Below are 25,253 nucleotides of genomic sequence, written 5' to 3' on the forward strand. Positions count from 1 at the left end.
AGAACCGGAACCAGAAACCAACCAAGTCTTTGCCGGCAACAGAAGAGTTAAACTGGGAAAAGGAGATAGAGCCGTACGAAGAATTCTTTTAAAAGACTTTATTAAATAAAGAACTTTACAGACTGCGCATGCCCGCCTGTGCCCACCTGATCAGTGGAGTTTTACAGCTGGACAATTGACTAAGTCGACTGAATACAAAAGTGTCAGTCATTTAAATAGCTATTTGAGTCTTAAGAAACTTGACCCTTGGAACAAACAGGGCCCTGCTTTCCTGAAAGACTTCGTCTTCAAGTAACTATGGTGGAAACCCTGCTTACAAAGAAGATTTTGTGCACAACCTTGGAGCCTTCAAACCAGTGGAAAATCTGTTTGGAAACAACTCTACTTTCGCGAAACCCCAACTTCCAGGTGCATCAACTGAGTGGAAGTTCTTGGACAAAGCCGAACCGGACTGCCTTTGTTCCAAACCACACGGACCTCGTGCCGTGTGCTGTTATCTGAGCCTGAAGACAGAGAGGCCTCTCTGCGACGAAGTTCAGATAAGTTTAACAGTTTGGAGTTCATCATTCATGACATTTGAGAAATCAATTAGAAATGTTAATCTGTGATTCATAACTCTAGAATGTGTAATATCATTTAGTTTTCTTAAATATAAATGTGTGTTGCATTAAACTGTTTTGTTGATAATTTTAGAAATAAAATCTGTCAACGCCAAGAAATATCTTCTCATTCCTGTTTAACTGTTTAGTCTGAAATTGACACAAGTTAATAGACATTAGATTATTGGTGGCCCTGCCTATCCTTAATCATTGAATAATAATCAATAATCTTTCTCGGCACCTAAACGTAAATGAGACTGATATATATATATATATATATATATATATATAACGAGAAGTTACCTGACATTAAATACTAACCTGCGTAGTTATTTAATGTCTGACTAATAATACTAATGAGAGACTCACCTTCGTCTTACTAACCGGTATTGTAGTCAATGTGTTTATAACCTTTTTTGTTTAACAATTTATGTTATCATATGCGATCCCATGGTCTTTGATTTGGTCACAGAAGTGGTTTGTCTTTGATTTGTTGATCTAGAGTTGAATTTTAATTAGTTTTTCCCTTTTGTATAATTAGTGTAGTGCTACATTTAGTCTTTGTTTTGAATAGATTTGACAATTTATATCTTTGGAATTGGTTTCTGCGTCCAATTATTACAGAAATTGAGTTCTACAAGATTCCAGGATTTGTGATAAGGTGATACTATAAATTCACTTCTTTAATTGAAATTTATAAGTGTACCTTACGCTACAACTGTATACTATAAAATGGGTACAGCATTGTTTGAAAAGGTATTGGTTTCTTGTTCAGTTGATTTTTATTTTCATGTTTTCACAGATGTGTTGGTTTGTTTATTATTACTATACTATGAGTATAACATATACAGTGCATCTGGAAAGTATTCACAGCGCTTCACTTTTTCCACATTTTGTTATGTTACAGCCTTATTCCAAAATGGATTAAATTCATTACTTTCCTCAAAATTCTACAAACAATACCCCATAATGACAACGTGAAAGAAGTCTGTTTGAAATCTTTGCACATTTATTAAAAATAAAAAATAAAAAAGTATTTTTGAGTATGATGCTACAAGCTTGGTACACCTATTTTTGGGCAGTTTCTCCCATTCTTCTTTGCAGGACCTCTCAAGCTCCATCAGGTTGGATGGGGAGCGTCGGTGCACAGCCATTTTCAGATCTCTCCAGAGATGTTCAATTGGGTTCAAGTCTGGGCTCTGGCTGGGCCACTCAAGGACATTCACAGAGTTGTCCTGTAGCCACTCCTTTGTTATCTTGGCTGTGTGCTTAGGGTCGTTGTCCTGTTGGAAGATGAACCTTCGCCCCAGTCTGAGGTCCAGAGCACTATGGACCAGGTTTTCATCAAGGATGTCTCTGTACATTGCTGCATTCATCTTTCCCTCGATCCTGACTAGTCTCCCAGTTTCTGCCGCTGAAAAACATCCCCACAGCATGATGCTGCCACCACCATGCTTCACTGTAGGGATGGTATTGGCCAGGTGATGAGCGGTGCCTGGTTTCCTCCAGACATGACGCTTGCCATTCAGGCTAAAGAGTTCAATCTTTTGTTTCTCATGGTCTGAGAGTCCTTCAGGTGCCTTTTGTCAAACTCCAGGCGGGCTGTCATGTGCCTTTTACTGAGGAGTGGCTTCCATCTGGCCACTCTACCATACCGGCCTCATTGGTGGAGTGCTGCAGAGATGGTTGTTCTTCTGGAAGGTTCTCCTCTCTCCACAGAGACACGCTGGAGCTCTGTCAGAGTGACCATCGGGTTCTTGATCACCTCCCTGACTAAGGCCCTTCTCCCCCGATCGCTCAGTTTGGCCGGGCGGCCAGCTCTAGGAAGATTCCTGGTGGTTCCAAACTTCTTCCATTTACGGATGATGGAGGCCACTGTGCTCATTGGGACCTTCAATGCTGCAGAATGTTTTCTGTACCCTTCCCCAGATCTGTGCCTCGATACAATCCTGTCTCGGAGGTTTTCAGACAATTCCTTGGACTTCATGGGTTGGTTTGTGCTATGACATGCACTGTTAACTGAGGGACCTTATATAGACAGGTGTGTGCCTTTACAAATCATCTCCATCGACTGAATTTACCACAGGTGGACTCCAATCAAGTTGTAGAAACATCTCAAGGATGATCAGTGGAAACAGGATGCACCTGAGCTCAATGTTGAGTGTCATGGCAAAGGCTGTGAATACTTATGTACATGTGCTTTTTTTGTTTTTTATTTTTAATACATTTGCAAAGATTTCAATCGAACTTCTTTCATGTTGTCATTATGGGTGATTGTTTGTAGAATTTTGAGGAAAATAATTAATTTAATCAATTTTGGAATAAGGCTGTAACATAACAAAATGTGGAAAAAGTGAATATGCTGTGAATACTTTCCGGATGCACTGCAATATATATATACAGTGAGGGAAAAAAGTATTTGATCCCCTGCTGATTTTGTATGTTTGCCCACTGACAAAGAAATGATCAGTCTATCATTTTAATGGTAGGTGTTTTTTAACAGTGAGAGACAGAATAACAACAACAAAAATCCAGAAAAACGCATTTCAAAAAAGTTATAAATTGATTTGCATGTTAATGAGGGAAATAAGTATTTGATCCCCTATCAATCAGCAAGATTTCTGGCTCCCAGGTGTCTTTTATACAGGTAACGAGCTGAGATTAGGAGCACTCTCTTAAAGGGAGTCCTCCTAATCTCAGCTCGTTACCTGTATAAAAGACACCTGTCCACAGAAGCAATCAATCAATCAGATTCCAAGAAACACAAAATAACTGTCAGTCTCCCTCGGTCTGGGGCTCCATGCAAGATCTCACCTCGTGGAGTTCAATGATCATAAGAACAGTGAGGAATCAGCCCAGAACTACTACTCAAGGCAGCTGGGACCATAGTCACCAAGAAAACAATTGGTAACACACTACGCTGTGAAGGACTGAAATCCTGCAGCGCCCGCAAGGTCCCCCTGCTCAAGAAAGCACATGTACAGGCCCGTCTGAAGTTTGCCAATGAACATCTGAATGATTCAGAGGAGAACTGGGTGAAAGTGTTGTGGTCAGATGAGATCAAAATCAAGCTCTTGCATCAACTCAACTCGTCGTGTTTGGAGAAGGAGGAATGACTCCAAGAACACCATCCCCACCGTCAAACATGGAGGTGGAAACATTATGCTTTGGGGGTGTTTTTCTGCTAAGGAGACAGGACAACTGCACCGCATCAAAGGGACGATGGACGGGGCCATGTACCGTCAAATATTGGGTGAGAACCTCCTTCCCTCAGCCAGGGCATTGAAAATGGGTCGTGGATGGGTATTCCAGCATGACAATGAACCAAAACACACAGCCAAGGCAACAAAGGAGTGGCTCAAGAAGAAGCACATTAAGGTCCTGGAGTGGCCTAGCCAGTCTCCAGACCTTAATCCCATAGAAAATCTGTGGAGGGAGCTGAAGGTTCGAGTTGCCAAACGTCAGCCTTGAAACCTTAATGACTTGGAGAGGATCTGCAAAGAGGAGTGGGACAAAATCCCTCCTGAGATGTGTGCAAACCTGGTGGCCAACTACAAGAAACATCTGACCTCTGTGATTGCCAACAAGGGTTTTGCCACCAAGTACTAAGTCGAAGGGGTCAAATACTTATTTCCCTCATTAACATGCAAATCAATGTATAACTTTTTTTAAATGTGTTTTTCTGGATTTTTTTGTTGTTATTCTGTCTCTCACTGTTAAAATACACCTACCATTAAAATTATAGACTGATCATTTCTTTGTCAGTGGGCAAAATCAGCAGGGGATCAAATACTTTTTTTCCCTCACTGTATATATATATAAACTTTATTATCATTTTACCTTGCATGTTTTTGTTCTGTCAGGGTACCAACATAAGTGAATGTTTTTATTTCAGTTTGGGCAAAACTTAAGCAATAATATCTACAAGCAATATTTTTTTCTTTTTCATTTTGTAGGTGATGCAGTCACCTCTGGCTGGAGTGTTGGGACAGCTTTACTTTCATATGACCTTTCTTATAGCAAAAGACAAAACAAATAATTTTGTGCAGATTGTACTGGAAATAAAAAGTTACTATTTACCTGGTGAACACACACTGTAACACAGGGCTGGATCTAGGCATGGGCAGGGGTGGGCAGAGCCCACCCAAACGTCTGTCTTGCCCACCCAATCAGAATTTAGGCAAAGACAGCATTAATCTTTTATTTTTTTACCATTTTTGCATTGGTTAAAAGCAATCTGAGGTGTGCTGCGTGTTGAGAAGTTTGAAGAAGTGCTGTAGACTGCCTCAACCAATCAAAAAATAGCACCAGAAAATTGCAGTATTTTTTTATTGGCTGAAAGCAACTGCACTCCAGACTCACGACTCGCCTTCAGTAGCGGAGCAGCAGAGTCTGACAGACACGACCAGGTGATAACATTAACAAGCAGTAGTATTGGCGTTGTTGGTGCCTGTAAGGAAGTCTGTTAGCGGCCACTGTTGTTTCACAAACTCCATCTTCCCCAGCTCCCGCTTCAGAAATAAACCCGTCTCCCTCCACCTCAGCCCCCCAAATCACGATGCCAGTGGCAGTGAAATACTGGACCTAAATTTAAACGCACCAATATTAAATAGCTCCCCCAAACGTGCATTTGGTCCATATCACGGTCATTTAATGCTGGATGGTACCGTTCACGTCCATGGCTTGAATACAGCATTTTGTGGGACGCATGCTTATGTAGCACCAAAAAAAAAAAAAAAAAAAAAAAAAAAATCTATAAAATGAAAAATAAACTAAATCTAAAAAAAATATTTAAAAAAATCTTAAAAATCTACCTATCTATCTATCTATCTATCTATAAGTACGTTTACGATCACAGTGAACATTCAGATCTGCGTTGGCGATGCCGCTGATCCAGAGAGAGCAGTTTGTGAAACAGTTTTCACAAATAGTCTTTTCAACCACACAGTATCATTATTTCTGTGTTACAATAATTCAAATTATCACAGAAGTACAAAGATAAAAGTGTATAGTTCGGATATAAACACTGATGTCTACAGTAGTGACCAAAAAATCTCCTCTTGGAAGTAACTTGATGATTTAAAGAACGTTTGTATCAATTACATTGTTACACCAGTAACTGTTAAACAAGTGACTGTTAAAAAATGTATTTGTCATTGAATTATTCATTCAAGGGATTTGTTCAAAAACACTGATTTATCCAGTAATTAAACCAGTGAAGTCTTTATGAGAGAGTCATTTAATCATTCATTCAAACAGATAAAAAAAATAAAAAATAAAAAAATGAAATATTCTTAAATAGACTGCAGCAATTAACATTTTGTCAGAAACTCTAGTAAATGACGTTTTGTGTAGTTCTATTCAGAATAATGGGAGAATCGTGATCTGTATTAACAAATAAATAAAAAAATCTAAATTTATCGCCACAATTGCCCACTCAGGATATCTGCCAGCCCACCCTTCCATAGCTGACAAGAACCGGGCCTGCTGTAACATGACTATGTATTAGGCAATTCAAGTGGAAGCCAGTGGCTTAATCAAATGATTTGCATATTGAAATGCACTGCAATCAAAGTGATCGCTGCAGATTGGCATTTGATTTCCTTTTTGAATGTGGGATTGCTTATTGCACAAATGATCTCCCCTGCGGATTAATCTCCCCTGTTGTTAGAAAGTAGAAACCAGTAATGGGGTGTTCACAGTTTTTTTTTTTTTTTTTCTGCAGCCTTGTACACAGTAACCCTTCATGCTGTGTATGGAAACTATGATTATTATCAAGGAGTAAGACCATGAAATGCTACAACTTGGTTGACTTGATAATAGTTGCCATGGGGAAGATAAATCTGGTTATTCCGTGGTTTTAATTCTATCCAGAAAATTATGACACAAAATATCTGAATTTATCTTATATTATTTGGCAAGTAACTTAATTTTTTTTTTTTTTTTAATAATATGTCCATAGTTTTTTCTCTGGAAAGGTGATTTAAAAATATATATTTGTGTATACAATGGAAATTATGATTGTGGACCAGAAAGGAGCAGCGATGTGTCAATAAAGCAGGTAAATATGATACAAATAATAATAATAATAATAATAATAATAATAATAATAATAATAAAATGTAATCATGTTCCACTAGAACCCCCGAGATTTCTGGCTAAATACAGCTGTCACACCCGCAACATGTAGTGCTCAATCCTTTATAGAACACCTTTGAATCGACAGACAGGTGTTTCATTCAGACAGAGCTAATTCTAGTGGGACATATAGCCAGACAAGAATGGATTTTTAATGAAATAAAACCCTGCCCACACGCTATATCTTAAAAATGTCTCTTGTGTGAGCTAATGGGTGGACCTGAGCAGGCATGTGACTGATGACCGATCTCACTGTATGCGGAAGTCAAATCTCAGTGTAAACAGATGTGAAATCTCACTGTATACGGAAGTATCTTACTGTATGCATTTCAGTATGTAGTGTATATGCGTCTCAGTATATAGTGTATGCATCTCAGTATATAGTGTGTGCATTTCAGTATATAGTGTATGCATCTCAGTATATAGTGTGTGCATTTCAGTATATAGTGTATGCATCTCAGTATGTAGTGTATGCGTCTCTGTATGTAGAGTATGTACCACGGGGTTGAATTATGTCCCTAACGGCACCTCATAGATAAACAGCGATCTGGCGCTCCGTGTTGTAAATCTGTGTTGGAGTTTCTATGTGAATGCAAGTCTCCTGTTGTGACGCCCGAATTCATCAATAACATCAACAGACATTAGTGTGAGTCCTTATGTACAGGTGCGCTGCCCATAAAGACTTTCTTCTGCCATAGTGGAGTGCAAATATGTTTTAAGTAGTTTTTGCTAACTGAAGATAGCACATTACAAGTGACATAACCTTCCGAATTAATAAGTACAGTGTTAAGCCGTCCACTTTGACATATCTACCTGATTGTCCTGGTGGGTGTCACAGTATCGGAGCTCTGGGTGTCTGAGCTGTGGGTTCGAGTCCCGAACGGGCAGTCATGGCACCGTGACCCCCCTAAACACGCCACTGCTGGACACGATGTTGTGATATAAAAGCCTACAATTTTTATTATCATCACTTGAAAATGAACAGTGATGTGTACATGAGAACAAAGTACATAATTTTAATATCACTTAATGACATCTACTGTAAAAAAAAACAATACGTACAAACTTTACGCTCGGTGTCTCAAGGTGCAGTACTAGACCCCGCGGTGCAGCGCACCTGCGCACTCGCCATCTCTCTCCAAAGAATGTGTGCACTGTTATGGGCTCAAATTAGTGCCATAAATAACACATTCAAAATAAAAAATATTGTAAACAAACCGAGACAATCGATGACCATCCCACACAGAGATCACCCGAGACCAGCCCACCCTGCTCACTGATTGGGTTAGGAAGAACTGTCACTCAAACGTAGTGGACCAATGGAGAACCATGGCCTACGCCTCCCTCTAAGCCCGCCCTCACGACAAAACAGTGCTAAATCTCATAAACAAAAAAAAAACAAAAAACGAAAGCAAAGAAACTGGCGGCGTAAGCAAATATTGCAGCATCGCAACCAAACACAGGGACTCAGTGCTCTCACTTTAACATCATTTGCTTTTGATATAATTATATTTGTTTAAAATTCTGTACATTTTGCTTTCGAATGTTTTATTTTTGATCTCAACATCGATTTTTTGTTTACAATATTTTTCTTATTTTGAAATCGTTACTTATGGCGCTAATTGAACACCAGTAAACCAGTGTTCAATGTTTAAACATGATCGTGTACACTGTAGCGTTGGGGGGTATGTATTTTGAAAGAGCATTTTAGCTCTGAGCTGAAGCTCTGATCTAAAGAAGACCTCTCCCCCAAAGTTATCACATTTCCTGAGCTCAATTGGCACGTGAACTGTTCTATATCAAAGTGGCAGTCTTGGGAGGATGGCACCGAGAATGGGCCAAATGGCTTAGAATCCCTGCGGTGAAATGTCTGGGGAATAGGGCCTAGAGGTAATAAAAAAGCTTTGAAGCAGATGAGAGCTGAAATCACGAAACAGAGCTACGAACCCAGGTCAACTGGCAGTTCCAAAAGATGACATGGATTGACATCAGTCATAAATCGAGCCTCCTCCAATAGGACACTGGGGGCTGAAACTGAAATCCAATCTCACAAACTCAAGAACCAATCGTCTATTGATCTGAAGGCAACACACAGCACCTTTTTCTCTCTCTCTCACCTGAACCAGTAACTCCCTGCCACAGCTCAACCTGTAGCTCTGTTGCCAGAACCGAAACGGAAACTAACTAAGTCTTTGCCGGCAACAGAAGAGTTAAACTGGGAGAAGGAGATTGAGCCGTACAAAGAATTCTTTAAAGAACTTTATTCAGTTATAGAACTTTATAAATTGCGAATGCCCACCTGTGCCCACCTGATCAGTGGAGTTTTACAGCTGGACAATTGACTGCAATACGAAAGTGTTCAGTCATTTAAATAGCTATTGAGTCTTAAGAAACTTGACCCTTGGAACGAACAGGGCCCTGCTTTCCTCAAAGACTTTGTCTTCAAGTAACTATGGTGGAAACCCTGCTTGCAAAGAAGATTTTGTGCACAACCTTGGAGCCTTCAAACCAATGGAAAATCTGTTTGGAAAAGACTCTACTTTCGCGAAACCCCAACTTCCAGGAGCATCGACTGAGTGGAAGTTATTGGACAAAGCCGAACCGGACTGCCTTTGTTCCAAACCACACTGACCTCGTGCTGTGTGTTTTATTTGAGCCCGAAGACAGAGAAGCCTCTCTGCGACGAAGTTCAGATAAGTTTAACAGTTTGGAGTTTATTATTCATGACATTTTGAGAAATAAATTAGAAATGTTATTCTGTGAGTCAAACTTTAGAATGTTTTGTTTGTCAATTTTAGAAATAAAATCTGTCAACGCTGAGAAATATTTTCTCATTCGTTTAACTGTTTAGTCTGAAATTGACACACGTTAATAGACACTAGATTATAGGTGGCCCTGCCTACCCTTAATCATTGAACAGTAATCAATTAGGGAGAATTGTGGTAACAAAAAATGATAGGATCTTTCTCAGCACCCAAACGTAAATGAGACCGATATATATATATATATATATATATATATATATATACAGTGAGGGAAAAAAGTATTTGATCCCCTGCTGATTTTGTACATTTGCCCACTGACAAAGAAATGATCAGTCTATAATTTTATTGGTAGGTGTATTTTAACAGTGAGAGACAGAATAACAACAAAAAAATCCAGAAAAACGCATTTCAAAAAAGTTATACATTGATTTGCATGTTAATGAGGGAAATAAGTATTTGACCCCTTCGACTTAGTACTTGGTGGCAAAACCCTTGTTGGCAATCACAGAGGTCAGACGTTTCTTGTAGTTGGCCACCAGGTTTGCACACATCTCAGGAGGGATTTTGTCCCACTCCTCTTTGCAGATCCTCTCCAAGTCATTAAGGTTTCGAGGCTGAAGTTTGGCAACTCGAACCTTCAGCTCCCTCCACAGATTTTCTATGGGATTAAGGTCTGAAGACTGGCTAGGCCACTCCAGGACCTTAATGTGCTTCTTCTTGAGCCACTCCTTTGTTGCCTTGGCTGTGTGTTTTGGGTCATTGTCATGCTGGAATACCCATCCACGACCCATTTTCAGTGCCCTGGCTGAGGGAAGGAGGTTCTCACCCAAGATTTGACGGTACATGGCCCCGTCCATCGTCCCTTTGATGCGGTGCAGTTGTCCTGTCCCCTTAGCAGAAAAACACCCCCAAAGCATAATGTTTCCACCTCCATGTTTGACGGTAGGGATGGTTTTCTTGGGGTCATTCCTCCTCCTACAAACACGGCGAGTTGAATTGATGCCAAAGAGCTCAATTTTGGTCTCATCTGACCACAACACTTTCCCCAGTTCTCCTCTGAATCATTCAGATGTTCATTGGCAAACTTCAGATGGGCCTGTACATGTGCTTTCTTGAGCAGGGGGACATTGCAGGCGCTGCAGGATTTCAGTCCTTCACGGCGTAGTGTTTACCAATTGTTTTCTTGGTGACTATGGTCCCAGCTGCCTCGAGATCATTAACAAGATCCTCCCATGTAGTTCTGGGCTGATTCCTCACAGTTCTCATGATTATTGAAACTCCACGAGGTGAGATCTGGCATGGAGCCCCAGACCGAGGGAGACTGACAGTTATTTTGTGTTTCTTCCATTTGCGAATAATCACACCAGCTGCTTGGCGATGGTCTTCTAGCCCATTCCAGCCTTGTGTAGGTCTACAATCTTGTCCCTGACATCCTTGGACAGCTCTTTGGTCTTGGCCATGGTGGAGAGTTTGGAATCTGATTGATTGATTGCTTCTGTGGACAGGTGTCTTTTATACAGGTAACGAGCTGAGATTAGGAGCACTCCCTTTAAGAGAGTGCTCCTAATCTCAGATCGTTACCTGTATAAAAGACACCTGGGAGCCAGAAATCTTGCTGATTGATAGGGGATCAAATACTTATTTCCCTCATTAACATGCAAATCAATGTATAACTTTTTTGAAATGCGTTTTTCTGGATTTTGTTGTTGTTATTCTGTCTCTCACTGTTAAAATACACCTACCATTAAAATTATAGACTAATCATTTCTTTGTCAGTGGGCAAACGTACAAAATCAGCAGGGGATCAAATACTTTTTTTCCCTCACTGTATAATATATATATATATATATATATATATATATATATATATAACGAGAAGTTATTTGACTTAAATACTAATGTGCATTAGTTATTTAATGTCTGACTAACAATACTAATGAGAGACTCACCTTCGTCTTACTAACTGGTATTGTAGTCAATGTGTTTGAGAATTTATATCTTTGGAATTGGTGTCTGCGTCCAATTATTACAGAAATTGAGTTCTACAAGATTCTAGGATTCTTGATAAGGTGATACTTAAATTCACTTCTTTAACTGAAATTTATAAGTGTACCTTACTCTACAACACAGATATATTTACACTTGTACCATTGTCGTGCCAGCTTTCTTTCCACTTTGCCTCAACTGCGAGAGGCTTTAGACAACTCCGAAGTAACTAAAACTAGAGGAGCTGCGAGAGCATTTTCAGGGTGTTTTCTCGCAGATATTTTCTTGATTTAATACAGCGAAAATGTAACCACTCCCACTGTATTGTTGGGTGGGATTAACTACACCTTTAACCAGCCGCTAATAGCAAACTACACAACTGTACATCATGGGATTTACATAAAAAATTAGAACACAGTAGCATCTACCTAACCATGAAAGCACGACTGAGTACAGTTGTGTAGTTTTCTAGTAGCGGCTGTGTGAAAGTTGTGTTATCATTCGAGTTAGAAGCACTGCCCAAGGGGGAGGGGAGGGGTTTTCTGCACGCGCTGGAATGTATCGAAGACATTAGTCTATCAAAACTGCCAATGGCCCTTGTACCCGTCACTCAAACAGAACCCTTCCGCTTCCTGTTTGTATAAAAGGTGACGTCTACACAAAGACTTCCTCTTTTTGCCCTTCACCTTGGTTTGTGGAGACAGGTGAGAGCTTCTGTGTTTGTGAATAAAAAACAGAAATTGAATTTTTCAGCTGGATGGTAGTACAAATAGTGCCATCCACCCACCGATTCGCTACAGTTGTGTGTTGTTGTTGTATTTAAATTGTATTTAAATTAGCCAAGCTGTTTTGTTCCGTCTGTGCAACAGAAATAAGTTGGCGCCTCGGTTCATCTCGGCTTTCACACAACTACTAGTCGTTTAATATTAATATTAATATTATTATTATTATTGTTATTATTATTATTATTATTATTATTATTCAGGCTAGTTCGCTGTGTTCGTTTTTGTCCACAGGACTTTTTCCTCCACAGCAAGAGCGCACGCAGTGGCAGTAATAGCCGAGGCCGGCTGCCCGGCCTAAGCCTTAGTCTGTCATAAGAGACCTCGCCTGCAAGAGGGGCTCTTCCGCCGGAGGTCTCGCTCTTCCAGTTTACTGGATTGAGCTCTGTTGCGCTCACTCATCCGTGCAGTGGTTCTGGTGTGTTAAGCCCCGCTTCGGCTGGTGTTTTTTCTACCATGAGCCCTCCGGATCCCGAACAGCGTGGCGCCCAGTGTCCCCGGTATCCACTCCCAGCACACATGGTGCAACTAGGCTTGTACGGTCCGCACGGCACTTGCAGTTTGCAGTGCTTAGTTTGACGCACTTCGGTAGTGCTTGGTGTTACACCTCAGGATCTCCCGTGTTGTTGCCACAAAAGAAAAGGCACAACTTGGTAGAAGTGTTCTCTGTTTTTTTGACCCAGTGCCCCAGTGCAGTAACGTGTGTGTAGTGCCCCTCCCCCACTGCGTTGCCAGTGGAGATGCGCTTACAGCGGCAAGTCCCACTAGGCGCTCCACCTCGGCTGCTGGTGTGCCTTCGTTACCCGCGCTGACCGGAGCACTCGCTGCGTGCTCATGTTGCACTGATGGGATGGAGAGACCCAGTTCCTCCTCCTCCCACCCCCGCCGCTGTGCCACCAGGGGGAGCAACTGTGCCCGTCCCCCCACTGCTTGGGCATGTTCCAGTCACATCCTTGAAGCCAGCATTGCTGCAGCGTCGTCAGGCTGTCATCCTCCCCAAGCGGTGGGGCTTCGGTGGATCCTGCTTTCCACCTAGACCTTAGCCCATCTGTCTCCTCTGTCAGTCCAGTGACTGCTGGGGCTTCTGTCCCACTGCTGGCCGTGATAATTAGGGGACAGAGAGGGAGGCCTGCGGAGAGGCATCCCTGGGCCCCCTCCCCCTCCTCTTCCTCACTGTCAGTCTCATCTCCACTGAGATGCTGGCACAGGGGCCCAAGTTCTGCAAACAGGGGGCAAGATGCTGCCATCCTGGCTCTCAACACCAGATCTGTGCCCTACTTGTTGCGCAGGTGGCCCAAGCGCCCCCCCCTCCCCCACCTCCTTCTCCTCCTCCACCTGCCATTCCAGCAGCAGTGTCTATGGAGTCAAAGGGGAGCCTGTCTGTCCATTCTGCGGAGGAGGACAGTCAGCAGGTGACCTGGGGAGATGACATCATCTCCCTCAGCCCTCATAGAGGTGGATCTGAGGGAGGATGTGGCTTCCCCCCCTCCTCCCCCCACAGGTGAGGATCTTGTCCCTGCTTCGGCGGGCCTCGCCCAGCGGGGTGTGGAGTCCCTCCAGATTCCCTGGCCAGTGGACCCCGCCCCCCCACCCTCCAGGTTTGAGAGAGGGGAGTGGTCACAGAGGCCCACACGGGCCCTCCTGCTACTGCCTGACCTCCTGGCGGAGCTCCCCTCCACCTGGGACCACCCGGCAACAGCCCCTGCCCAAGCATGGGCAGGCGAGGTCTACACCAGGACCCAGGGTGTGCAGCAAGCGGGGCTGGTGGATTTCCCCAAGGTGAATTCCACCATCTCGGCATTGGTGTCCTTACCCCCCCTCTCCGTGATGCCAAGGGACCTGTCCTGTCCTAGCAGACAGTGCAGGGTGACAGAGGCGATGCTCTGCCGAGCATATGAGGCTGGAGACCAGAGTCCCTACTGGCCCTCTACATCACCCAGCTGGTGGAGGCCACGGATTCGAGGCCTTCAGGGGCCTCACAGCCTACATGTTGGCACGCTCCCTCCAGAAGAGAGAGCAGTCGCTACAGTCGCTACCGAGTGTACCCCCAAGCAGTACCTCTGGGCCAGGCCTGCAGACAACCTGCAGGACCTAGAAGGCCAGCCCACAGGCAGCAACATCCCCGCACTCCTGCTGACCTGCGCCAGCGACTCACCGCCAGGCAGCCGCCTACCCAGGCCAGACGTTGTAGAGCCAGGCGAAACGCCAGGAGCCGCGGCAAGAGGATGGGCAGCGGACCCCTGCCCCCTCCACCTCCCCCGCGTTCCAGAAGCCTCTGGCCCATCCACACATCCCCCAGCAACTCTCCAGCTGGCACCTCCCGACCCAGGACTCCTGGGTGCTCCAAATTATAACAGTTACTCCCTACAGTTCCAGACCCGTCCACCCCCCTTCAGAGGCGTGGTGTGGACGTGAGTGAGGGACCCGTTGCAGTGTGGGGTGTGTTGCCATGGGGTCCGTGTCCTCAATTATCTAGACGACTGGCTGGTCTGTTCGAACTCCAGGGAACAGGTTCAGAGCCACACGATCCTGATCCTCGACCGCCTTCGGGTCAACAGAGAGAAGAGCTCTCTTGTGTGAACTTGGCAAGCGAAGTTCTTCGGATTGCGCCTTGAGTCCACACTGGTGCCAGAGAGAGTTGCCTCCATACGCGCGTCTCTCCCTCTTCCAGTTGAGAGCCCACGTCAGGTTGTCCCTTTGCCAGAGGCTGCTGGGCCTTCTAGCGGCTGTGTCCCAAACCCTCCCCCTCCCCTGCAGTGGTGGTTCGGGTCCCATGGGATGCATCCTCGCCACGACAGAGCACATCGAGTGACAGTCACTCAAGCGTGCTGGAAGGCGCTCGGTTGGTGGCAGAGCCCTTGGTCCCAATCTGCCACTGAGTGGGTTTGACAACAGATGCAGCCAAGCAAGGCTGAGGAGCTGTCTGCAATGAACAGGGAGTCCGGGGTAGTTGCATGGCCCCCGTCAGGGCCCTCCATATCAACAACCTGGAATTATGAGCTTTGCTCCTCGTTCTCTGTCACTTCATGCTGGCCCTTCGGGGCAGTCATGTTCTAGTGCGGACAGACAACACAGTGGTGGTTGCCTACATCACCAGGCAGGGAGGTCTCCGGTCGCACACACTATATCAGCCTCAGCTGCACTCAGAGCAGCCCACCTCCCGGGCATCTCCAACACGGCTATGGACCTCCTCTCTCGGGGAGGCCCCCCGGTGTCGGAATGGTGCCTCCACCCGCTGGTGATTCAGCAGCTTTGGAGCCACTACGGCAGGGCAGAGGTGGATCTCTTCGCTTCGGCAGAGTCCACACATTGTCCCCTATTGTTCTTCGTTCAGGATCAGTCAGGGACCATGGGGATGGACGCACTAGCCCACACGTGGCCGCGCTGTCTCCTCTATGCATTCCCACCATTCTGTCTTCTTCCAGTGGTTCTGGAGAAGATCAGCCAGGAACGAATGACAGTTCTGCTGGTAGCGCCTTGCTGGCCCTGCAGACTGTGGTTTGCAGACCTGGTCTCCCTCTTGGTCGGAGAGCCTTGGCAGCTTCCCCTGTTGGTGGACTTGCTGTCTCTCTGGCACACTGTGGCATCCCAACCCGGGCCTGCTCCAGCTCTGGGGTCAGACGCGGTAGTGGCTAGTATTCAGTCAGCGAGAGCTCCCTCTATGAGGTCACAGTAATCCTACCATTGGCAGACTTTTCAAATGTGGTGTCAGGAGAACAAGGGAAACCCACAGGGGGGGACAAGGTCCATATGGTTTGGAACAAAGGCAGTCCGGTTCGGCTTTGTCCAATAACTTCGTCGATGCTCCTGGAAGTTGCGGTTTTGCGAAAGTAGAGTCTTTTCCAAGGTTGTGCACAGGATATCTTCTTTGCAAGCAGGGTTTTCCACCGTAGTTATTGAAGACAATGTCTTTGAGGAAAGCAGGGCCCTGTTAGTTTCCAAGGGTCAAGTTTCTTAAGACTCAATAGCTATTTAAATGACCGAACACTTCTGTATTACAGTCGACTTAGTCAATTGTCCAGCTGTAAAACTCCACTGATCAGGTGGGCACAGGCAGGCAGGCGCAGTTTCTAAAGTTCTTTACTTAATAAAGTTCTTTAAAAGAATTCTTCGTATGGCTCAATCTCCTTCTCCCAGTTCAACTTTTCTGTTGCCAGCAAAGACTGAGCAAGTTGAGTTGTGGCAGCGAGTTACCGGTTCAGGTGAGAGAGAAAGAAAAAGTGCTGTGCACTACCCTTTTATACCTTTTAGATCATAGGCGATTGGTCCTTGAGTTTGCGAGGTTGGATTCCGGTGCCAGCCCCCAGTCTCCTATTGGAGGAGGCTCGATTTATGCCTGATGTCAATCCATGCCATCTTTTGGAAATGCTGGTTTGCCTGGGTTCGTAGCTCTGTTTTGGGATTTTGGCTCTCGCCCGCTTCAAATGGGTTTACGACCTCCAGGGCTAGAAAGCTCTTATCACAATACACCCCCCCCTTAATGCTATGGCGGTCTTCGCATCCTGGCAGCCCAGATGTGGACCATAGATAACACGTGGAGCATAGAGTTGGTACGGCTCCTAGTAGGTACTCCTCGGGGCAGGCTCTCTTACCAGCTAGCTGCCTTCTCCCTTGCGACGGTTTGGTTATACTGTAACTCCCCCCCCTTGGGCATTGTTTCTAACTCGAAAGATAACGATAGGTTGCATATGCAACTGTGGTTATCTGAGAAAAGAAGCACTGCCCAAGGGTTGCAAGGTCACGTGGGAGTTCTAGCTCCCGGCAAAAAGAGGAAGTCTTTGTGCAGATGTCACCTTAATACAAACAGGAACCGGAAGTGCACAATAAAAGAAAATTTACAATTTGTAAAAACTATTGTGTACCAATCTATACCACCAAAATTATCTGTGCCAAGGACACCAAACATGCCAAATGCCTTCCTGGTAGGTTTTGAAATGGCCACGAAATTACCACTTTCTGTACGTAAAAGTGTCTGACAGATTCTTGTCATTTTATTGTCATTCTGTAATTAACTTTAGGATTAGTCGTTGTGTTGTTGATTATCACCTGTGAATTATTTGTCAATTATAATTATAAACAGTAGGTATAATATTGATAATTATACAAGATATATGCACTGCATGCATGATGGATGTAACTCTGGGCAAGTTACAATTATCACAAAATAATTGGCCATTGTTCATTTACATTAATTACATTTGGCTCAAACTATGATTAAAATAATATTACATAGAAATAGAGATAAATAGAGATAATCTAAGGACTGTAATTATAGGTGCATGGTTGGGGCCTACTCCAAAGGTATCAAAGGTATGACTTGGGAGCCACCCTAGATATTTGGTATATTTAAATCATCAATCACTGGATATACTGAACATAAGTAAATTGTGAATAATTAAGACCAACTGCTTAATTATAATGATTTTGATTAAAAAAAAAAAAAAAAAAAAAAAAACATGAGGCACTGTGGCTCTCCAGGATCAGGTTTGGCCACCCCTGGACTAAAGTAAAGCAGTTAAACAGTATACATTAATTTATAAGAAACTAGTTTATTTATTTAGTTGCACCAAGTCGGTAACACTTTACAATAATCTCCCAGTTACAGTGTATTAACATAGTAGGTACTCGGTAACTATATTTGTGAATTAAGAACAGTGAAATAAGAACAGTGTAATTATGCATTATTACATTGTACTTCATGTGTAAAAAGTATTAACGGTATATGTAAGTACACAATTTTAACTACATTTGTAACTACGCTGGTAAGTAGTTTTTTTCTTACATGCACATGTGATTACATAAAACTATTTCAAAAAGCTAAATATGTTTTTAGAATGAGTGACTTTAGTTGTGTAACAATGGTAACACTGCATGGGCAATGTAAACAGATGGTAGTGTCAATCCATCCATGCATTTTCAAACCCTTTTATCCTGGTGAGGGTCGCAGAGGCAGCAAACTAAGCAGGGCAGACCACACCTCTCTTTCCTCAGCCACGGATTTCAACTCCTCCTGGGGGACATAATCCCTCCAATGTTTCCTGGGTTACCCTCGAGAACTCCACTCAGTAGGCCATGCCCAGTATAGCTCCGAAGGTAGCCTCCCGATGAGCATCCTTACCAGATGCCCCAATGGGTAGAGATCTCTTTGCTCAAAAATTGGGACCATTTTTTTTATATTTAATCATATGTGCATTTAGTTATAAACTTAGTTACAAATGTAGTTACAATTGTGTGCATGAAATGCATTATAATAATGGATAATTACACCCTTCTGATTAATAACTGAGTATCTACTATTTAAATACACTGTAACTGGGAGACTTATTGTAAAGTGTTACCGATTTGGAAACACAGTTTGCTAATGTAAAACACTCAAATGGTTGCCAACAACCATAACTACTAGGATTTTTTCTAAGATAAACACAAAACCATTTCTAAAGCAAACTTAAAATCAACATAAAAATTGTTAAGCTGCACTGGCTTACAAATCTTCCTAAAGGAAACAAAAGACAATAGAGCTAAAGAGGTAAAAGGTCTTACCTATAGAAATAAGAACAACCTCTGACGGTATTGTGGCTGAAATATTCCTGTGTTTTTTCATTTCCGAAGTCTTCCAAAGGGTCTGACCATAAGAGGTCACACATTGGCCCAAATGCTGGTGGCTCTTTAAACCTATCCAACTGCAGAACAAAACAGCTTGGAATGTTTTATCACATGTTACATGAAGACTTAAATACAGATAAACTACTTGATCATTGTGAACAAATAAATACATGGATTTTAATTTTAGTGCTGGAACTTCATAATAAAGTTGTTGTTAATTTAACAGATTTCTTATGCATAACTTATGATGCTAAGCATTGTAGGAATTATTGCATATTTATAATTGCTTACATGTATATTAACATTTTGTTAAAGTACCTATCTGTAATCTGGAATGTATAGACTTTTGATTCATGAAAAGGCAATAGTCGTGTTCATTAATAAGTGATTATAAATTAATCTATTATTAACTATTATTATTAATTATGATTAACTTTTCCTCCCCCCGTATTTACATGCACACACAGTCAAACCAGATACCAAAATATACATATCTGTATCAATACAGTTAAGAAGATGCAATTAATAACATTCTTAATTGTAAATAGATTTCAGGGACAGGCTGGCCAGGTGTGTTATAAATGACAAAATATGTATAAACTGCTCAGTCCAGTTTTGGCTCCACCCATCATAACTTCTAATTCTAGGCATGATGTGTAACAAAAACAATGAAATGACATTTAATATTGTATTATACAGTGAGGGAAAAAAGTATTTGATCCCCTGCTGATTTTGTACATTTGCCCACTGACAAAGAAATTATCAGTCTATAATTTTAATGGTAGGTGTATTTTTACAGTGAGAGACAGAATAACAACAACAAAATCCAGAAAAACGCATTTCAAAAAAGTTATAAATTGATTTGCATGTTAATGAGGGAAATAAGTATTTGATCCCCTATCAATCAGCAAGATTTCTGGCTCCCAGGTGTCTTTTATACAGGTAACGAGCTGAGATTAGGAGCACTCTCTTAAAGGGAGTGCTCCTAATCTCAGCTCGTTACCTGTATAAAAGACACCTGTCCACAGAAGCAATCAATCAATCAGATTCCAAACTCTCCACCATGGCCAAGACCAAAGAGCTGTCCAAGGATGTCAGGGACAAGATTGTAGACCTACACAAGGCTGGAATGGGCTACAAGACCATCGCCAAGCAGCTTGGTGAGAAGGTGACAACAGTTGGTGCGATTATTCACAAAAGGAAGAAACACAAAATAACTGTCAGTCTCCCTCAGTCTGGGGCTCCATGCAAGATCTCACCTCGTGGAGTTTCAATGATCATGAGAACGGTGAGGAATCAGCCCAGAACTTCACGGGAGGATCTTGTTAATGATCACAAGGCAGCTGGGACCATAGTCACCAAGAAAACAATTGGTAACACACTACACCGTGAAGGACTGAAATCCTGCAGCACCCACAAGGTCCCCCTGCTCAAGAAAGCACATGTACAGGCCCGTCTGAAGTTTGCCAATGAACATCTGAATGATTCAGAGGAGAACTGGGTAAAAGTGTTGTGGTCAGATGAGACCAAAATCGAGCTCTTTGGCATCAACTCAACTCGCCATGTTTGGAGGAGGAGGAAGAACACCATCCCCACCATCAAACATGGGGGTGTTTTTCTGCTAAGGGGACAGGACAACTGCACCGCATCAAAGGGACTTTGGACGGGGCCATGTACCGTTAAATCTTGGGTGAGAACCTCCTTCCCTCAGCCAGGGCATTGAAAATGGGTTGTGGATGGGTATTCCAGCATGACAATGACCCAAAACACACAGCCAAGGCAACAAAGGAGTGGCTCAAGAAGAAGCACATTAAGGTACTGGAGTGGCCTAGCCAGTCTCCAGACCTTAATCCCATAGAAAATCTATGGAGGGAGCTGAAGGTTCGAGTTGCCAAACGTCAGCCTCGAAACCTTAATGACTTGGAGAGGATCTGCAAAGAGGAGTGGTACAAAATCCCTCCTGAGATGTGTGCAAACCTGGTGGCCAACTACAAGAAACGTCTGACCTCTGTGATTGCCAACAAGGGTTTTGCCACCAAGTACTAAGTCGAAGGGGTCAAATACTTATTTCCCTCATTAACATGCAAATCAATTTATAACTTTTTTGAAATGCGTTTTTTTAGATTTTTTTGTTGTTATTCTGTCTCTCACTGTTAAAATACATCTACCATTAAAATTATAGACTGATAATTTCTTTGTCAGTGGGCAAACATACAAAATCAGCAGGGGATCAAATACTTTTTTCCCTCAGTGTATATAGTGCTGTGTAGCATCAAAATAGAAAATGACACATGCATTCCCTTACAGGTATGTTACCAAAAAGTATTAGTAATTGTAGAACTAAACTAAACTTGAAAAGATATAAGAAAACAAGATTGCAACCTTACATAATGATTAACCCAGTCATCCATTCCCAAATACCTTTAAACATGCCAGAATAATATTTCCCATTTTCAGTTCAACAGTGTATGTATAACTCACTTTAAAATCTGTAAAGAACATGCTAATGTATAATTAATAACAATAAAATATAATAAACATGAAATCAGCTGACACTATTTGATTCCCATGTGCTTCCATGCATAAGATTGTTTTAATTTGCTAAAGTGCATAAGACAGCTTAAAAGACAAGAAGTCAGTCATAATTACCTTTTTTATATCGTCTAAAGTGTGTATTTCTGGTGACAGGCCTCCATGAACACACAAGAACTGCTGGTTCATTAATGCAGCAAGGGGAAGGCAATCAAAAGCATCCATACACGAGTCGTACACCTGCTCGGAATACTTGATTTTACCTGAATGGTGAAATACAAAGACAAACCAAACAGGAAAATGACCGACTGATGTTAAAACCTCTCATTTGGGAAAATGCATATCAGCAATACTAATATAGGGCCGGATTAAATCAAAACTTTGAGCCACCTGCTAATAGCGAACTACAAACCTGTGCATCTTTAACAACTGTCATCTTGCTAAAAATGAAGCCGCAACTGAGTACAGTTCTGTAGTTTTCTATTAGTGGGTGGGTCAAAGTTTTGATTTAATCCGGTCCATAATTCCATTGTCATTTTGCACTTTTTCTCAAATTTTCACTGGATCATTCTGTTGCCTATGAAACAGATGTGTAAAAGTATTTTAACCTTTCTGTACAGATGACTGCATGCATTAGTTATATGGAATGAAGCCAATTAAACCCTTTGTATACAGACTGTACTTCTTACAGGAATAACGTTTTATCAAACATTACTACAGACATTCCCCTACAAAGCAGACTGTGTATGTGTGTATACATGTACATAAACATAGTGTCTTCAAGATATATCCATAAACCTGAATAAATAGGAACAAAACACATATAAACAAATATTTACATATTGGATAATGTGTCCTATAGAAACAATCTTAAAAATGCTATACTGTAATCATTTTAGCATTGCATGGAGGAAAGTAATATTTGTCATGAATAATGCACTTCATTCCAGAAAACAGGAGGGTCACATTTATTCACACCCAAGTATTCAGTGTGAAATATGGTGGGGAATCTATTATATTTTGGTTTTGTTTTGCATCTACAGGTCCTGGAACCCTTGTTACGTTAGAGCAAATAATGAACTCCAACATGTACTAAGACATTTTGGCCAAAAACCTGGGTCCCCTCCCTTGCCAAGAAAATCATGCTTAGTAAATGGACATTCCAGCATGACAATGATCCAAAGCATGAATTCACACCTACAAATAAATGGATACTACATACAAAATGTATGTTCTCAACTGTCTGAAACACCTATAGCAATTCATTCTGGAGGAATGATAAAACATCTGGTGTCTTTTCAGTGTAATCCACGCCAGAGGAGGATTTAGAAAGTACTACTAAATGTGACCTTCCTGTTTTCTTAAATATAACATTTCCTCTTCATAATAAATCATAATCATAATCATAATCATAATAATAGTTATAATAATAAGATTAAAGTATAACATGATTAGAATTGTTTCATTATGACACATTATCCAATATATAAAGTAATATTTTGATATGATTTTTTGTTCCTATTTATTGAGGGTAGGACTCAATCTGGAGGGCACTGTATACACCAATCAGTCATAACATTATGACCACCTGCCTAATATTGTGTAGATCCCCCTTTTGCCGCCAAAACAGCCGAGGCATGGACTCCACTGGACCTCTGAAGGTGTGCTGTGGTATCTGGCACCAAGACGTTAGCAGCAGATCCTTTAAGTCCTGTAAGTTGTGAGGTGGGGCCTCCATGGATCGGACTTCTTTGTCCAGCACATCCCACAGATGCTCGATTGGATTGAGATCTGGGGAATTTGGAGGCCAAGTCAATACCCTGAACTCGTTGTTGTGTTCCTCAAACCATTCCTGAACCATTTTTGCTTTGTGGCAGAGCGCATTATCCTGCTGAAAGAGGCCAATGCCATCGGGGAATACCATTTCCATGAAAGGGTGTACGTGGTCTGCAACAATGCTTAGGTAGGTGGTACATGTCAAAGTAACATCCACATGAATGGCAGGACCCAAGGTTGCCCAGCAGAACATTCCCCAGAGCATCACACTGCCTCTGCCGGCTTGCCTTCTTCCCATAGTGCATCCTGTTGCCATGTGTTCTCCAGGTAAGCGACGCACATGCACCTGGCCATCCACATGATGTAAAATAAAACATGATTCATCAGACCAGGCCACTTTCTTCCATTGCTCCATGGTCCAGTTCTGATGCTCACGTGCCCATTGTAAGCACTTTCAGCAGTGGACAGGGGTTAGCATGTGCACCCTGACTGGTCTGCGATGCACTGTGTGTTGTGACACCTTTCTATCAGAACCAGCATTAACTTTTTCAGCAATTTGAGCTACAGTAGCTCGTCTGTTGTATCGGACCACACGGGCCAGCCTACACTCCCCACGTGCATCAATGAGCCTTGGCCGCCCATGACCCTGTCGCCGGTTCACCACTCTTCCTTCATTGGTCCACTTTTGACCACTGCAGACCGGGAACACCCCACAAGAGCTGCAGTTTTGTAGATGCTCTGACCCAGTCGTCTAGCCATCACAATTTGGCCCTTGTCAAAATCGCTCAGATCCTTACGCTTGCCCATTTTTCCTGCTTCTAACACATCAACTTTGAGGACAAAATGTTCACTTGCTGCCTAATATATCCCGCCCACTGACAGGTGCCATGATAACGAGATTATCAGTGTTATTCACTTCACCTGTCAGTGGTCATAATGTTATGGCTGATCGGTGTATGTATATATACACAGTGGTTTACATATATATGGAAAGGTTTACATATTGAGGGAAAGATGGATTCAAGCATGTTCCAGGACATTTTTGCTAAGAAACTCAAGCTTGGCTAAAAATGGTCATCCCAGTATGATAATGGTTCAAAGCATACATCCAAGTCTACAACACATTATAAATGTTCCTAAATGGCCATTGCAATCTCCAGATCTAAAAACGAAATTCTTTAGAACAAGAACATTTTTGTTTGAAAAGTTTTTTGTCCCAAAAGTTCACAAGCAATAACCAAGGACTCAGACGGAGCTACAGAAATTCTACCAGGAAGAGTGGTTATAAATCCCTCCTGAGAAGTTCAGGACTTTATAAAAGACTACAGGAAGTATCTTCTCAGTGTAATCAAACGAGGAAGCATAAAAATTGTTATGATTTGTAAAATTACATTATTTGTTGATGTGTGCAGTGTGGATAGTATTAAACATGATACTTTTTCATTTATTTGAGTACAATTGTATATATATAAGCTGCTTTCCTTGTTCGATACATTAAATTAGAAAGAGACTCAATTAGTCTGATTTTGAAAAGAAAATGAAATGAAGCAGTGTTCTTATTTATCATTAAAAGACTATAGTTTGCAGTTAAGTCTGGCTTGAGCAGTGTGTTCTATTCTGATATTACACAAAGAAACCAAAATCTGATCCTGCAAAGACACCTAGCTATCAAATTACAGTTCACTGATTTGCATATTTTATCCAGTTTTGCAAACCAGAGCAATTTAATCAAAGCAGAGACAGACGTATGGTTAAACAAAAGAAAAGTATGGATTTTTTTGCTGGACCTTTTTTTTCTATAATAATATTTCAGATTGCAGCGTTTCTCATTGGTAGCTAAAAATGCTTTATTTTTCACTGTAACAATCACTGTCAAGGAACCAGACCAGTGGTGAATATTTTGACTCACTTAGCAACTCATTCCGTAACATTCACAAACTTTGCATACTTGATCTCCTTTTGGCTTGTGGATTTAAATCCTAAAATATCATGTCATCAATGATTTGTGATGCTTTATGTAATTTTTTCATTACTGTTTCCCCACTGCAGACCCTTTGTTTCTGATCTGATCT

General features: G+C 42.2%; 1 protein-coding gene across 1 annotated transcript in view; it reads right to left on the minus strand.

The window, feature by feature from the left end:
• The window catches only part of LOC136762822 (protein phosphatase 3 catalytic subunit alpha), a 237,348-nt gene that overhangs the window by 73,170 nt on the left and 138,925 nt on the right, over window positions 1–25,253 (minus strand). The window contains exons 5-6 of the mRNA XM_066716361.1: window positions 21,523–21,668; window positions 18,811–18,950 (exon numbers count right to left, since the gene is read on the minus strand). Coding sequence (XP_066572458.1) covers window positions 18,811–18,950; window positions 21,523–21,668 — 286 coding nt within the window. The remainder of the gene's footprint in view (window positions 1–18,810; window positions 18,951–21,522; window positions 21,669–25,253) is intronic.

The sequence above is a fragment of the Amia ocellicauda genome, chromosome 11 (assembly GCF_036373705.1).
Source record: "Amia ocellicauda isolate fAmiCal2 chromosome 11, fAmiCal2.hap1, whole genome shotgun sequence".
Taxonomy (NCBI): domain Eukaryota; kingdom Metazoa; phylum Chordata; class Actinopteri; order Amiiformes; family Amiidae; genus Amia; species Amia ocellicauda.